At 34.3% G+C, this 15,426-nt stretch overlaps 1 protein-coding gene across 1 annotated transcript in view; it reads right to left on the reverse strand.

Moving 5' to 3' along the window:
• Positions 1 to 15,426, reverse strand: part of LOC125667461 (B-cell receptor CD22-like) — a 29,785-nt gene that overhangs the window by 6,084 nt on the left and 8,275 nt on the right. Inside the window, exons 3-6 of the mRNA XM_056156628.1 lie at positions 10,588 to 10,797; positions 8,603 to 8,851; positions 4,537 to 4,812; positions 1,592 to 1,912 (exon numbers count right to left, since the gene is read on the reverse strand). Coding sequence (XP_056012603.1) covers positions 1,592 to 1,912; positions 4,537 to 4,812; positions 8,603 to 8,851; positions 10,588 to 10,797 — 1,056 coding nt within the window. The remainder of the gene's footprint in view (positions 1 to 1,591; positions 1,913 to 4,536; positions 4,813 to 8,602; positions 8,852 to 10,587; positions 10,798 to 15,426) is intronic.

Below are 15,426 nucleotides of genomic sequence, written 5' to 3' on the forward strand. Positions count from 1 at the left end.
GTAAAAAACCTTAATACTAGCAAGAGGTCCATGAGCCACATCGCTGACCAAAGTCACTTTGACACGTATCTAAAGATTTTCCACATACATTTGCATATAAAACTTTGGTACATATTGTGGCCTCAACCTACCCCCAGGAACCATGATTTTTACAAACGTGAATCTACATTATATCAGGAAGCTTTCATGTAAATGTAAAGTTCTTTGACTCAATGGTTTATGAGAAGACAATTTTTAAAGATTCTCTCTACATATTAGTATGTAAAATTTTGATCCCTTACTGTGGCCCCATCCTCGACCCAGGGGCAATGATTTGAACAAATTTGAATCAGCACGATGGAGGTTTTCATGTAAATGTAAACTTTACTGGCTCAGTGATTCTTCAGAAGATTTTTAATCATTTTCCTTATATATTTGTATGTAAAACTTAAATCCCTATTGTGGCCCTATCTTAGCCCTGGGGGCCATGCTTTTAACAAACTGAATCTGTACGATATCAGGAAGCTTTCATATAAATCTCAGCTTTCCTAGTCTAGTGGGTCTTGAGAAGGTTTTTTATAAATTGTATCCCTATATATTTATATGTAAAACGTTGATCCCCTATTGCGGCCGTGTCCTAGACCCGGGGCCATGATTTTAACAAACCCGAATCTGTACTATGTAGGGATGCGTTCATATAACTTTCTACTTTCCTGGTCTATTGGTTCTTGAGAAGAATTTTTTTTATAATTTTCCCTATATGCTGAATTTACATGTGAAACTTTGATCCCCTATTATGGCTCCATCATACCCCCGGGACTATGAGTTTAACAAACTTGAATCTGCACTATGAGAAGAAATTTTTTAAAGAGTTTACCTATATATTTGCATGTCAAACTTTGAACACTTATTGTGGTCCCATCATACCCCCGGGAGTATGCTTTTAACAAACTTGAATCTGCACTACATGTCTATGTCAGGAAGCTTTCATGTAAATCTCAGCTCTTCTGGTCTAGTGGTTCTTGAAAAGAAGATTTTAAAAGATTTTCTTTATATTCAAATGTAAAAAAATAGATCCCCTATGATGATCCCGACTTACCCCAGGGGTTCATGCTTTGAACAAATTTGAATTTGCAATATGTCAGGAAGCTTTCGTGTAATTTTCAACTCCTCTGTCCCAGTGGTTATAGAGGATATTTTTAAATGACCCAATCCTATTTTTGCATTTTTGTTATTATCTCTGCTTTGAGGAGAAGTGGTCCTTTATTTGTACAGAGTTGAAAGCCCTTTCACCAAGGATGCTTTGTGCAAAGTGGGTCTGGAGAAGTGAGTGAAATTGTAAAAAGTTTACAACGAAGACGACGACGACGACGTCGACGACAGACCAACGACAATTGCTGATCAGAAAATCTCAATTCAAGAAGTCAAATTCCAAGGTCAGGGTTATATGGTCAATACTGTAATACTAAAAAGAATTTTCCTCAAAAGGAATGTAAAAGGTTAAAGTTTCGAACAGGCAGATAGACAGACAGGACAAAAACAATATAGCCACTTTTTAGTCACAGGGACATAATTAAGCAATCACAATGAATTCTATTTTTAATTTGCTTACTTTCTGGGAGCACATGAAAGGTGACAGTGTAGGTTTGGGATTGCTTTCCAGGAGTCGTTGCTGTGACAGTGTAAAATCCAAACTCCTCTTGACTCAGAGTCTCTTTGGTTATGCCTGTCTGGATTGTTGACACATTCACTGGTGTGGAATGTAGCTGGTGTTGTCCTGGTACTGAAGTTGGATTGTCTGTCACATTCCTTTTAAAGTTCCATGAGAATATAGGGAGAGGATAACCAATAAATTGTGTCGATATATTCAGTCCTTCTCCTGTCTTTATCCCTCTGTCAATACTGGACCTTCCATCAGAAGGTCTTGGACTACCTAAATGAAAAAATAAAGATATGGAACTGCTATCAATCTCATATACACTATCAAGAGAATCCTTGGTAAAATTCAGTGTGTGAAGAAAGAAGTAATCCATATGAAAAACTTCAGACGATATTCGACTTAATGACGAAGGACAAAGGAATTTGCAAAATGTTGACTTTAGTTAAATAGCATTGTTTCAATCTCTGTAACACCAACTTATATTTCTATAGTTCGCATCGATTCAAAACGTCATCATCAGCAGAACATGCTCTCGCAAAATAATGAGTTGAAAGACATAAACATATTATATATGTGGCAATGAAACATGGAAGTTGACAATGGAGAAGTTGAAGTGATCCATAGATAGTTTGATGTTAACGTCTATTTTCAATAAAAGATACAAACAGTGAGCAGATGATTAAATAGTATTGTTAAGTGATGCTATGTTACGAAATCACTTTTCCATATCTATGAGGTACCCGTCTTAAATTGTGTTGCCGGATCAATCTGTATGAAAGGTGAAGTTAGCATTGATCAATCTCATAACTCCTATAAGAAATACAAAACAACGAGTTTGGCAAACACAGACCTCGGGTAGCGTAGTGGATAACGCACTCGCTTCTCATCGCTGCAACTCGGGTTCTAACCCCGTGGTCGGCAATGGCTGTGTGTGTGAGGGTATGATGATCACTCGGACACGTGGGTTTTCTCTGGGTACTCCGGTTTCCTCCCAAAAAGATCCCCTAGCGCAAACATTCATGTAAGAGGGCAAATAGCCAGTATATAGCTATGTTACCTTCATAGGCATGAGCAGGGACCGAACTCGTGATTTCCAGGTTAGATTTAGTTCGTCAATATAACCTATCATTGGGTCAAATGCTCTCTGACGTGTTACATACCAATTGTTAGGCCTTTTTGGCACACTGATTCTGACTACGCATAACTCCGTTTACCAGATCAGGATATAGGGCTCATGGCGGATGTGACCAATCGACAGGGTATGCTTACTCCTCATAGACACCTGATTCCACCTCTGGTGTGTCCAGGGGTCCGTGTTTGCCCAACTATATATTTTGTATTGCTTATGGGAACCATCTTCATCTTTAATGTAAGAAATCAGTCTTCAAGTTGGATTTCTCGTAAAAATCTCAAACTTAAGTTCGAGTTTTCTTTTCTTTGAACAGTAGAAATTTGAGCAAAATCTCAGTCTTAAATCCAAGTTTTGACTTAAGTTTCTTTCGAGAAATCAAGGCCATGTTTGTTTGAATGACATCGACTGTTTTCTCATAAAGTGAATTAAAATATTCGAGCTGCTGGGAGGATGCAAGCTAGGCACAATACATCATTATAAATCAGTTTGAAAGTAAACCAAACAAAGCAACTAACCAACAAGTTATTAAATGTAGAGACTCAGGCGTGTTGTGGAATATACATTAACCTTCAACCCCTTTAATGAGCAATGAACGCATTCCCATTCACTCATGTAAGTACATGTATATCCTTTCTTATAATTTTGTTGATTAAATTTATGGATGCGTATAGTAGTCATAAATGGAAATAAGCTCTCTATGTTTAAAAGTTTAGTTTTCGAATATAGGATTAAATTGTTTGGAGAACTTTTCTGAGACATATGTCATTTAATAACAAAACGAGGATTTGAAGAGGCAAAAACCAAAGGCATATGCATTGTATTCAAGCCTGTAGTGCGTGGTGTTTAAGGATGTTCAACAAATTTCAACTCCCAATAATCGAAATAAGTAGATGCTGGGCAAAAGCAAACAATATTTGAAGCACAGCGAGGGGCTCCATAAAGGTTACTAGTCTGATCATGTACATGTGTTTATAAGTTGTGAAAATCACGTTTCGTCAGGACAAACGGGTACATGTAACTAATCAAAATATATGCTGCGATCAACTTGTGTGAATTATTATAGAGAAATAAAATAACAAACAAAATCTGCAAAAAGTTGAAAATAAAAATGTGCAATTAAAATTCCTTGATCTAAAAAGCGATACATCACTATAAGTTTCAATTGAGATTGGTACAGGTTTTGGTGAGATTATTAATATGGCTAAGCATTTTAGAACATGAACGAAGGAACAGAGACATTTTTTTCAGTAGCTGATACAGAAACCAACATATTTGTCTCATTTTTTTTTAACAATTATGATATTGTGTATAATTGCGTGTTTAGTAGTAATGTATCTGCCTCTCATTTATAAATGTTATGCATATTTGCGTGTTGTATAGTAAAACTTGAAATTACAAATACAAAGCAAAAATGCAGCTTCAAGCATCAGTTTAGAAATATAAACGTTTAGCCAACTTTAGGGACAAAATTTGATACGATATACCCGACAAATATAAATCAATGCAATATCTGAACAATACAAGTGCTTCAACAGCACTCAATTCAGAAATTAATTATTACAGGGCATATTTTTCTTCCTTTAATAACTTACACTAAAATACTTTCTTGTGATCTGGGGTAAGCACACATAATAAGATATTTCATCGATATGTTCTCTTTTACCCGATATTCTATATGTTTTGGTATAAACAGCATGGCATTTGTAGTCCACTGATATGACTAATTTCAATTATTATACTTTCATTATCCCAAACAGATACTTACAATAAACCTGAATTCTTTGTGTCTTTGATGATGTAGATCCATAGGAATTTATGCTGTGACATACATAATTTGCAGTCTGATAACACTTGGCAGATGATTCTTGGAACGTTAGAGATTCTCTTGGTCCATCAGATGATATTGATTCTCCAGTCTCTAAGTTTTGAATGATAATGGCAGAATAAGGATAGCTGTCAACATTACATGTTATACTGAATGATGAAGACTCTTCATAAGTCTGGTCACCACTGGCTTGGAAGTCCTCTATCTTAGGGGGATCTACAAAAGTAATTCAATTCTCAATAACATAGTACCATCAATATCATAAACAACATACAATCGTAATATGTAGCATTTTCTCAAACATCCACGTGTTCTCTTTAGAGACACATGTGCCATCTATCCATTATGTCAAAACAGGAATAAGACTTTGAATTAATTCATGATTAAGTAAAGATAACGAGTAGTACTAAATTAAGGGAAATTCAAACTCGGACCCCTAGAAATATCTGATGCTGGATTAGGTACATGCCTAGGAAGAGTAATCATCACAATCAATGATAATTTGGATGATTCAAGTGTGTATTCATGTGGCTTCCCCCTCCTGTGACGTCAACAAATAGCTCCAAGTGACTGGAAATTATAAAACCGTCTGCAATTTCACTTATCACAGCCATATTTGTTGATGGAACTAACTACCCAAAAAGGATATAAGGGACCATTACGGTTTTGAGACTCAAATACTAATTTTTACCAATATTAATTAATTTCATAGTACGTAAATTATGCTAATAACAAGTTTTCATAAAGATAGAAATGTCTTTATTATTTGTAGTATTTGTGTTTGTACCCAAACCACATTAACACAGGCGTTTGACGATTTAAAATAATGATGTTAACTTGGATAGTTAGTGGCAAGGTCAAATTGGTTGTGTAAAGTAAAGGTGTAGACGTTTTACAGTTTTCAGTCACGTGGAGCCATATATGACTTCGGTGTATCAATTGGCGTAAGAATTTCAACTTCGAGATGATATTTAATGAAGAACATTCTATGTAATGGCTTGTTGTATTGCTCAAACATTCTGTTTAGTCGTAAAGGACCAGGACCCAGGTAAAAATCGAAAATAAAATAATAGGCATTTTTCCAAATTCATTTCTTCAGATATTGGAAAGTCTAAAGAATTTCGGGATGAACTTTGGTAAAAATAAATATTGATTATGTTTGAATATATATATATCTGAATACAGAGTAGAATTTTATACCATTTGTTTTTTTTGTTGTTTTTTTTACACCGGCGAACTTGGGTACTATTTATCAAGAATTCTATACATTTCCTCTTTAATAGTAAATTCGAGCCCAAGCGATATGATTGCCAGTGAGTTAAATGAAGTAGTCTGTAGTAAACACTAATTTGTAAACAACGACGTAACAATATAAACACGTCAGTCAAAATAGAATGTTTGGCAAACTCGAACTCCTGGATATATCAGAGGTGAAATCAGGTACCTAGGAGGAGTAAGCATACACTATCGACCGGTCACACCAGCCGGGAGCCCTATATCTTGATCAGGTTAGCGGAGTTATCTGCAGTCAATATCAGTGTGCCAAGAACGGCCTAACAATCGGTATGAAACACTTCAATCAGCATTTGACCCAATGATAGGTTATATTAACAAACTATATCGCTATAACGACCATAGAATTTGCGAAATGTTGACTTTAAACGAGATTGTTGAAACCTCTGTAATATCAACTTGTTTGTCAGTAGCCTGCCTCAATTTAAAAACCAATGAAACACAGAAGAAGCTCTTACGTATCGAATCATTTGAGAAATATAAACATCATATGCAGGTGTAGAATACACAGGAAAATGAAGAAAATGTACATATCTCTATTATCACCGAGATTCCAAGGACATGTTTTCGAATAGCTGAAACAATTTTGATCGAATGTTAAGCATTACGTTTAGACTGAATGGTGTTTGAAAATTGTTGGTTTAGCCAATTTTTCAAAGTCGGGAAACATACCAGATTTGTTATCTCTATATTCTCTTAGACGGTTGTAAAATAGTGAAGAGTCTCATCTAAGGAGAAACTAATATTTCTAACTATTGCTTCTCAAGCTGAGTGAGACTTTTTCCCATTATTTTAGAATAACAAATATATTTTAGCTGTAAGATCAGTCATTTTCAATACACAATATAATTTCCAAAGATACAACTACTATTCTTATCAGCACTGGAATGACTCTGAAAACATTATTATCAAAATATCTGCATAATAGTAATGCATATTTATCATAGAAGGGAATGCCACCATGATTCTATGCATCTTTCATGTATTCTTGATTCAAACTTTGATTTTGCGATATCACATTGTTAATACAATGTTACCTTACATTATATTTACTATTGCTACATGACATACCTACTTCCATGCCACATTATCATATTTCAGTTTTCATTAGCCATTTAGTTTCGCCTTGTTTCATTCTTGCATCTCTATAGAAAATTATATGCATCCTTCATGTATTCTTAATTCTAACTTAGAATAAGACAGATCACATTTTTTAATTTCATGTTACCTAATAACATTTTAGTTTACATCCTTCTACATGGCATACTTGATTCCATGTCATATTATCATATTTCATTTCCCATGGTCATTTGCTTTCTTTTTTATTCATTCTCGTCTCTTTGATTATTTAAAACTTATACGGTACCAATTTTGATGAACCAGATGCACATTTCGACAAACAATAATGTTTGAAATCCGAAATAACAGTAAACTTTTACAGCTATTTTAGGGCAAAACAGAATGCCACAAAATGGAGTCAAATTCGTCTAAGCTCTGCGTGAGGAAGATAATCCTTAATTTTGAAATGAATTTCTAAATTCTATAACAGCAATTGAATATACATCTGTGTTTTCAAGCTAGTAACGAAGTTCTTAGCTACTGGGCTGTAGAGACCCTTAATTCAATCTCACCTTTTGGTTTTTGCATTCGTTACATTTCAATTTTTAACTTAGGTTTTACAACCTGACATTCTTAATTTTACCTAGATTCAATTTATCGTTTCATTTTCGTCGTTTTTATTTATATTCATGTTCTTCATTACATTCGTCATTTTATGTTTCATTATTTACGCCAAACGGCATTATGTTCGCTATAACAACTGCTCCCCGGATGCCAAACTAAATTTGTGTTAGTAAAATTTGAAATTTTGAATGAAGGTATTTCGTGTCGGTTGTGAATAGCACATCATTTTATACAAAGCATATACATACCCATATTTCTTTTCGTTAGATCTGAATACAATCTCTAAAGCAAAATAAAAATGTAAATCAAAACTTACATTCATTATTTTTCGACTTTAAAAGTATTTTCTCAAACTGCCATTTTCCAGAAGCACTTGAAGTTGATTGAATTTTCATTATTTCAAAATGATATTCATATTTACTAGTGTCAATATATAGGTTGTTCGAGTAATGACCATTGAATCTATTCAAATATCAACATGTTTCTTGTCCATATCTTCAGAAAAATTATAAAGTTGACAGTTATCTTGGTTTTTTTTCAACATTGGACAGTTGAGAGGTCATTTTCACGAATATCAAGTGTTGTATTGATATAAACAAGAAATAGATTAATAGATTTAGTTTTTTATTTTTTCGTCACGGCATTATGTTAACGTTAACTTCGTTCCAACTCCATTTATGATTTTACGTTAAATTAATCTTGGACAGAATTGGCTGTATGAAATAAGTCAAAATATGTGGTAATTCACATACAAATGATTGTGGTTGTGTTCTATGAAAGAATCAAGGACATTAATTCAGAAGATTTGGTTTGATGGTCAGGTGCTTTATGATCTCTGATTAAATAAAACGATATTAAAACAATGTTATTGAATTGTTTGCTTGTGATACTTCAATCTAATTATTTATCAGTTGATAGAGAGTATAAGATTTATATACAATGCTGAATCATTAATAGACAGTTTAGTTTAGTACATGTAGCGTTAGATAGTTACATATTGTATGTGTACATTGAACATCCGTATACACACAGTTAACAATAACACTGATGGTTGTGGTGGAGGAGTTGATTGTATTATTGGCTGTACAGGTATAATTCCCTCTTTCTGTGCGCTTCAGTTCCCCGAGCTCTAGTCTTCCAGAATTCCCAGAATTCCCTGTCCACCGGTATGTGCAAGCTGGATTACAAACTGCTGAGCAATCAACAGGTCCCACTGTTTGGTTTTCTGTTTTGTTGATGATGGATACCTCTGGGGACAAGGTAATCAATCCTGGCCAATCTGTAATTATATTGTTAAAAATTATAAAACAGCTCTGCTCTTTTCAAAAACTATATTAGGAGACAAAATACCATACACGTGAATCCAAGATTCATTATATTGTCAATACCGTAAAATTTGATACTGCCATTCAATATGGGTTTATATTTTCCAACATATACGTGTGATGTTTGATTAATTTTAGACTCAAGACATAATGGTGAATTGCTTCTAAACCTCTTGTACATGTTCGTCAGTTCCTGTTGATCTCTCACAGTATAGAGTATTCACTTTGTGAAAGGAATTTCGTGTATTACAAACTCCGTATCGCCGCATCAGGGACTGTCTTTGGACCCCTTTTTAGGGCTCACTCTTGTATACTCATTTTCCATTGAAATGTTTTGAAATATACATGTATCTTGACATTATATATCATGAAAGTTGAAGATTACGAACAGTGATCATTCCATGCAAGGAATATAGAATAAAGAAAGATTCATGTACATACCTAGCAGGAGTAAACATCCCCTATCGACTGATCAAACCCGACTAGAGCATTATAGCGTATTCAGTTACGGAGTAAATGACGATATCAAACGTTCAATGTCTGACAACAAACTAAATTCACATAGTTTTCGCCAAGATCCCCCACCCCTCCCCTTGAAAACTAAATATGATGAATGTTGAAACTAGTCGGTTAACAAGTAAAACATACGATTATGAATAACACTCTGTACACTTTTTCTACTGTTTATTCCCAGTGTACATCAAAACTATTAAATGTTTATTAAAATGTAATATTATTATACGGTTTATAAAAGTTGCTTGTCTTTTTTATTGTTCCACTTAAGTGTAATCGATGTTGGAAGACAGAAACTTAAGGGATAGTTTATTCCCCTCCCCCTAACTATTTGAATTTAGATTTTTATGCTCACTCCTCTTAGGCACCTGATCCCACCTCTGGGATTTTGTAATCTTTATAGCAGTTATGAGAGTAATCACTTTTCCTTTTCTTCACATTTCATCTATCTGAACTGTAACTGGTACATATATCCCTGTATGGTTGTTAACTGTACACATATATCAGTAATTAAACTGTATATCTACTTGTACTCTATCTGCTGTAGATATCCCTATAGTGTTGTTAACTCTACACAAATATCAGTACTTACACTGTACATCTAATTGTACTGTAACTGGTGTAGATATCTCTATAGTGTTGTTAACTGTACACAAATATCAGTACTTACACTGTACATCTACTTGTACACTAACTGGTGTAGATATCCCTATAGTGTTGTTAACTGTACACAAATATCAGTACTTACACTGTACATCTAATTGTACTGTAACTGGTGTAGATATCTCTATAGTGTTGTTAACTCTACACAAATATCAGTACTTACACTGTACATCTAATTGTACTGTAACTGCTGTAGATATCCCTATAGTGTTGTTAACTGTACACAAATATCAGTACTTACACTGTACATCTAATTGTACTGTAACTGGTGTAGATACCCATATAGTGTTGTTAACTGTACACAAATATCAGTACTTACACTGTACATCTAATTGTACTGTAACTGGTGTAGATACCCATAGAGTGTTGTTAAGATATCAGTACTTTCGCTGTTTATCTACTCGTGTAAATATCCCTATAGTGTTGTTAACTGTACATATATATCAGTAGAAACATTTTACATCTACTTGTATTGTAACTGGTGTAGATGTCCCTATAGAGTTCCTAGCTGTACAGCTGTATGTCCCGGATGCTCCCCTCTGTATGTTGGAGATGGTGTAGGTAGGCCCTGTGTGGAGGACATTACTAGGACTGTCTGTCTTGATCCAGCTCCATGTGATGCCTATGTTGGGGTTGGCAGCACTCACACTACATGTCATGGTAGCTGACTGATCCTCTACAACCCGGTATGGACTCGATGTGCTGGTTGTCACTTCAGGCTTATCTGAAAAAATTCATTAAACATCATTTTGATTTGAAACATTACCATACCCTGGATGAATAATATAAGTGGACATGTATAATACTAGTGTAAATTTTATTTGTATTATTGAAAAATGTCAAGGACATGAATAATATTGTCGGCTAAAGGTGAAGATAACGAACTCTTCTTTCGGTTAATCATAAAGTATCATTCATTAGTGGTGGTTAAATCAAGAGTGACTGAAACAATACAACAGATAGGAATATTACATTACGCAGTACCATGCATGAATAAAATTAATCAATACACTGCTACTGACGCAGATCTATAAACCTATGTGAAATGCTATGAAATACACGAAATACTCTCCTGGTATTTTAACATGAGTTCCTTATATTTTTTATGCTGTGTTAAAAATCAAGATTTCTATATCCATTGTAAACGTTAAAGCTTCTCATTTCGGTTTTGTATCCACACATCAATAGTACACAGATACAAATACTTATACTGTACATCTACTAGTACTGTATCCGGTGTAGATATCCCTATAGAATTGTTAACTGTACACAGATATCAGTACTTATACTATACATCACCTTGTACAAAAACTGGTGTAGATATACCTTTACATTTGTTATTTGTACACATATATCAGTACTTACACTGTACATCTACTTGTATTGTAACTGGTGTAGATATCTCTATAGTGTTCTTAACTGCACACATATCAGTATTTACACTGTATATCTACTAGTACTGTAACTGATATAGATATCCCTATAGTGTTGTTAACTGTACACAGATATCAATACTTACATTGTACATCTACTTGTACTGTAACTGCTGTAGATATACCTATAGGTTTGTTAACTGTACACAGATATCAGAACTCACATTGTACATCTACTTGTGCTGTAACTGGTGTAGATATTCCTATAGCGTTAACTGTACACAGATATCACTACTTGCATTGTACAACTACTTGTGCTGTAACTTCTGTAGATATCCATATAGAGTTCCTAGCTGTACACATATATCAGTACTTACATTGTACATCTACTTGTGCTGTAACTGGTGTAGATATCTATATAGTATTGTTAACTTTACACATATATCAGCACTTGCACTGTGCATCTGCTTGTGCTGTTGTTGCGCTCGTGAGATACACATTTATTCGGATGATTCCGATAGAATGTAAGTCTGATATCACTTAAAAGTGTTAGAAATTCTCGTTTGTTTATTTCCTGGATGTCATTAGGTGTACAGACTGGAGATGCGTTTTGCACGATAATTACAGAATCCATATAATAGAGACGGATATTTTCCGGATTTAGGAATGACACGTGGACACGCCAATAGTTTTAGAAATAAAACTTTATGGATAAAATGCTTACATTACCTTAAAAATCATAGATAAATGAACAAGTTATATATAAATTATACTAGTAAGTCAGAAGATCTCACTTTATTGCGAAAAGCATGTTTTAGGAGTTTTATGTACAGTACATGACGTAATCAGCTGCACCATTGCGTCAAGATATAAAAGCCGCGAATCACTGTCCGCGGCGATAGAATTTTGCATTATATTCCATTACGAAAAAGTTTAGCACCGACTGCTGCACCGAAGTTGAGGTATTTCCTTTATTTTGGCAAATACTTTAAGTATTAAATTACATAGTAGATTTAAATTATCTAGATAGTACAAGAAAGGGAATTTAGAGAATTAAATTATAGTAAATTTATTGAGTACTTAGAAATTCAATATTAATTCTTGACGTGAATTTTGATAGTCGGTGCACTCGGGGTTCTGTCCCTGGGAGACGACGCATAGTATCTCCCAGTTAATATTTAATATTTTATAGTTTATACTTAGTATTGAAGTTATTATTATTTCAACGATATAGTTGGATCGTTAATTTATTACATTCTAATAAATTACAAAACTTGGATAATTCTATAGTTCGGTGCAAAGTTGCACCGTCACCGCACATTTCAGGTGCGTTGAATTTAGACTTGATTAATTATATCTTCTGTATGAATGTATACTTGGTAGCGGTAGATTTGCATGGCATGCGTATGATATACATCCCCATTTCATTGAATATATAGTTTATGACGGTGTTGTAGATTTAGGGTAGTGGACTTTAGTATATTACGCACGGAGTAGTTTTAGAGTCGGTGCACAAGCACCTTGCACCGAGTTACTTGGATATCGTATTTAATTTAACAATGTTCTATATGCATGATATGCTATAGATGTTGGGGGTTCGATTTTATAATCCTGATCATAGAGTCGGAGATCCAGACTTTGCCATTATAATCTGATAGTATACTAGACTAGTCGTAGTGTTCGAGAACGACTACACCTGTACCACCTAACACCGGATACCTAGTAGCACCGGGCACCTAGTTACACGGGACACCTAGTAGCACCGGGCACCGATCAACACCGGATTCCCACCAGTGTTTTATTACTAAGACATTTTAGCCGAGCAATTGAACTGTTACTATACTTGTGTTTTTCATACTATCAATAAATTGTATTAACCATTATGCATTTTCTTCATTGATATAGATAGGTACCTTCGAACCCTATTATTGTAATGAGCCTCATACGTACCGGGTAGATACCTTCTTGGTGTCACACCATCGATTATATAATATACAACCAACAGTCGTTACATTCTAACTGATGTAGATATCTCCAAAGTGTTGTAAACTTTACACATATATCAGTAGTTATATTATACATCACCGTGCACTATAACTGTTGTACATATCCCTATAGTATCGCTAACTGTACATATATATCAGTACTTAAACTGTAAATCTACTTGTACTGTATCCGGTGTAGATATCCCGATAGTATTGTTAACTGTCCACAGATATCAGTACTTGCATTTTACATCTAATTGTACTGTAACTGGTGTAGATATCCCTATAGTGTTGTTAACTGTACACATATATCAGTACTTACACTGTTAATCTACTTTTACTGTAGGTGGTGTAGGTATCCCTATAGTGTTGTTAACTGTACACATATATCAATACTTACACTGTACATTTACTAGTTCTGTAACTGGTGTAAATATCTCTACAGTGTTGTTAACTGTACACAGATATCAGTACTTACACTGTACATCTAATTGTACTGTAACTGGTGTAGATATCTCTATAGTGTTGTTAACTGTACACAAATATCAGTACTTACACTGTACATCTACTTGTACACTAACTGGTGTAGATATCCCTATAGTGTTGTTAACTGTACACATATATCAGTACTTACACTGTTAATCTACTTTTACTGTAGGTGGTGTAGGTATCCCTATAGTGTTGTTAACTGTACACATATATCAATACTTACACTGTACATTTACTAGTTCTGTAACTGGTGTAAATATCCCTACAGTGTTGTTAACTGTACAGATATCAGTACTTACATTGTATATCTACTTGTACTGTAACTGGTGTAGATATCTCTACAGAGTTGATAACTGTGCAAAGTTATATGTACTTACACTGTAACAGGGGTAGATATCTCCATAGTGTTACATAATTTACACAGATATCTGTGCTTAAAATATACGTCATTACGTCATCTTGTACTATAACTGGTATAGATATCCCTTTAGAGTTGTTAGATGTACACATATATCAGCTGTTGTGATTTTCAAAAGATTTGTTCAATCAATTTTTATTTCCACGAAAAATGTTGACCCCATATTATGGCACCAATTTAGCAACAAAGAATCACAACAAAACTGAAAACGAATGCACATAACACAGAGATGCTTCAACACCGATGTGATAAACATGAGCTTGCGGTTCTGTATAAGACTAAGATCACAAGGTCAGGGATCGTGGTATGAAACGAAAGATCTTGTCATAAGAAATCAATACACAAAATATGAAAGCTTTATGTTAAACAGTTGAGGAGATATATTGAATAGATCAGATTTTTATCAAATGTAGGTCAAACACTAAAGTAAATAAAGCTCTTGCCATAAAAAATGTATATACAAATATAAAATATTTTCCTTAAAGGCACAGGGTCTAAGATATTGGTAAAATTTTGCATGATCCAAAAAGGTGGCGAAATTAAAGATCATAACTAGAAAATCACAAAAAGTTCTTCAGAATGTTTACAAACACATTGGATACGATAGTAATTACAAAATAATTCCCTGTTCCCATTTGCCTAATCTGGTACCCTGTTGACTTCGCATCTAGCTCTTATGTTTGTGTGTAGCCACCGATCAGCGAGGTACCAGTTTAATATATGTTCCTCCAGACAAAAAGTTTATAAAGGGCTGAAACATCAAAATGACTTCAATTTCAAAGCGCTGCAGTTATAGATAACTCATAATTAATACTAAAAATTTGTTTTTTGGAGTTCTTCTTGCAAAATATTGTGATGTCATTTTGGAGATAAAAGATAGACCCTATGCCTTTAGACCAGAGATTATTTTTATGAAAAACAAATGTCTCCCCAGCTCCCCAAACTGGAAGTGCTTCAAAAGAATCCTCATGTAAATGTCGGCTCTTCTGGACTAGTGGTTCTTGAGAAGAAGATTTTAAAAGATTTTTCCAATATATTTGTATGCAAAATTTAGATCCCCTATTATGGCCCCATCCGAACCCCGGGCA

The sequence above is a fragment of the Ostrea edulis genome, chromosome 2 (genome assembly GCF_947568905.1).
Source record: "Ostrea edulis chromosome 2, xbOstEdul1.1, whole genome shotgun sequence".
Classification (NCBI taxonomy): Eukaryota; Metazoa; Mollusca; class Bivalvia; order Ostreida; family Ostreidae; genus Ostrea; species Ostrea edulis.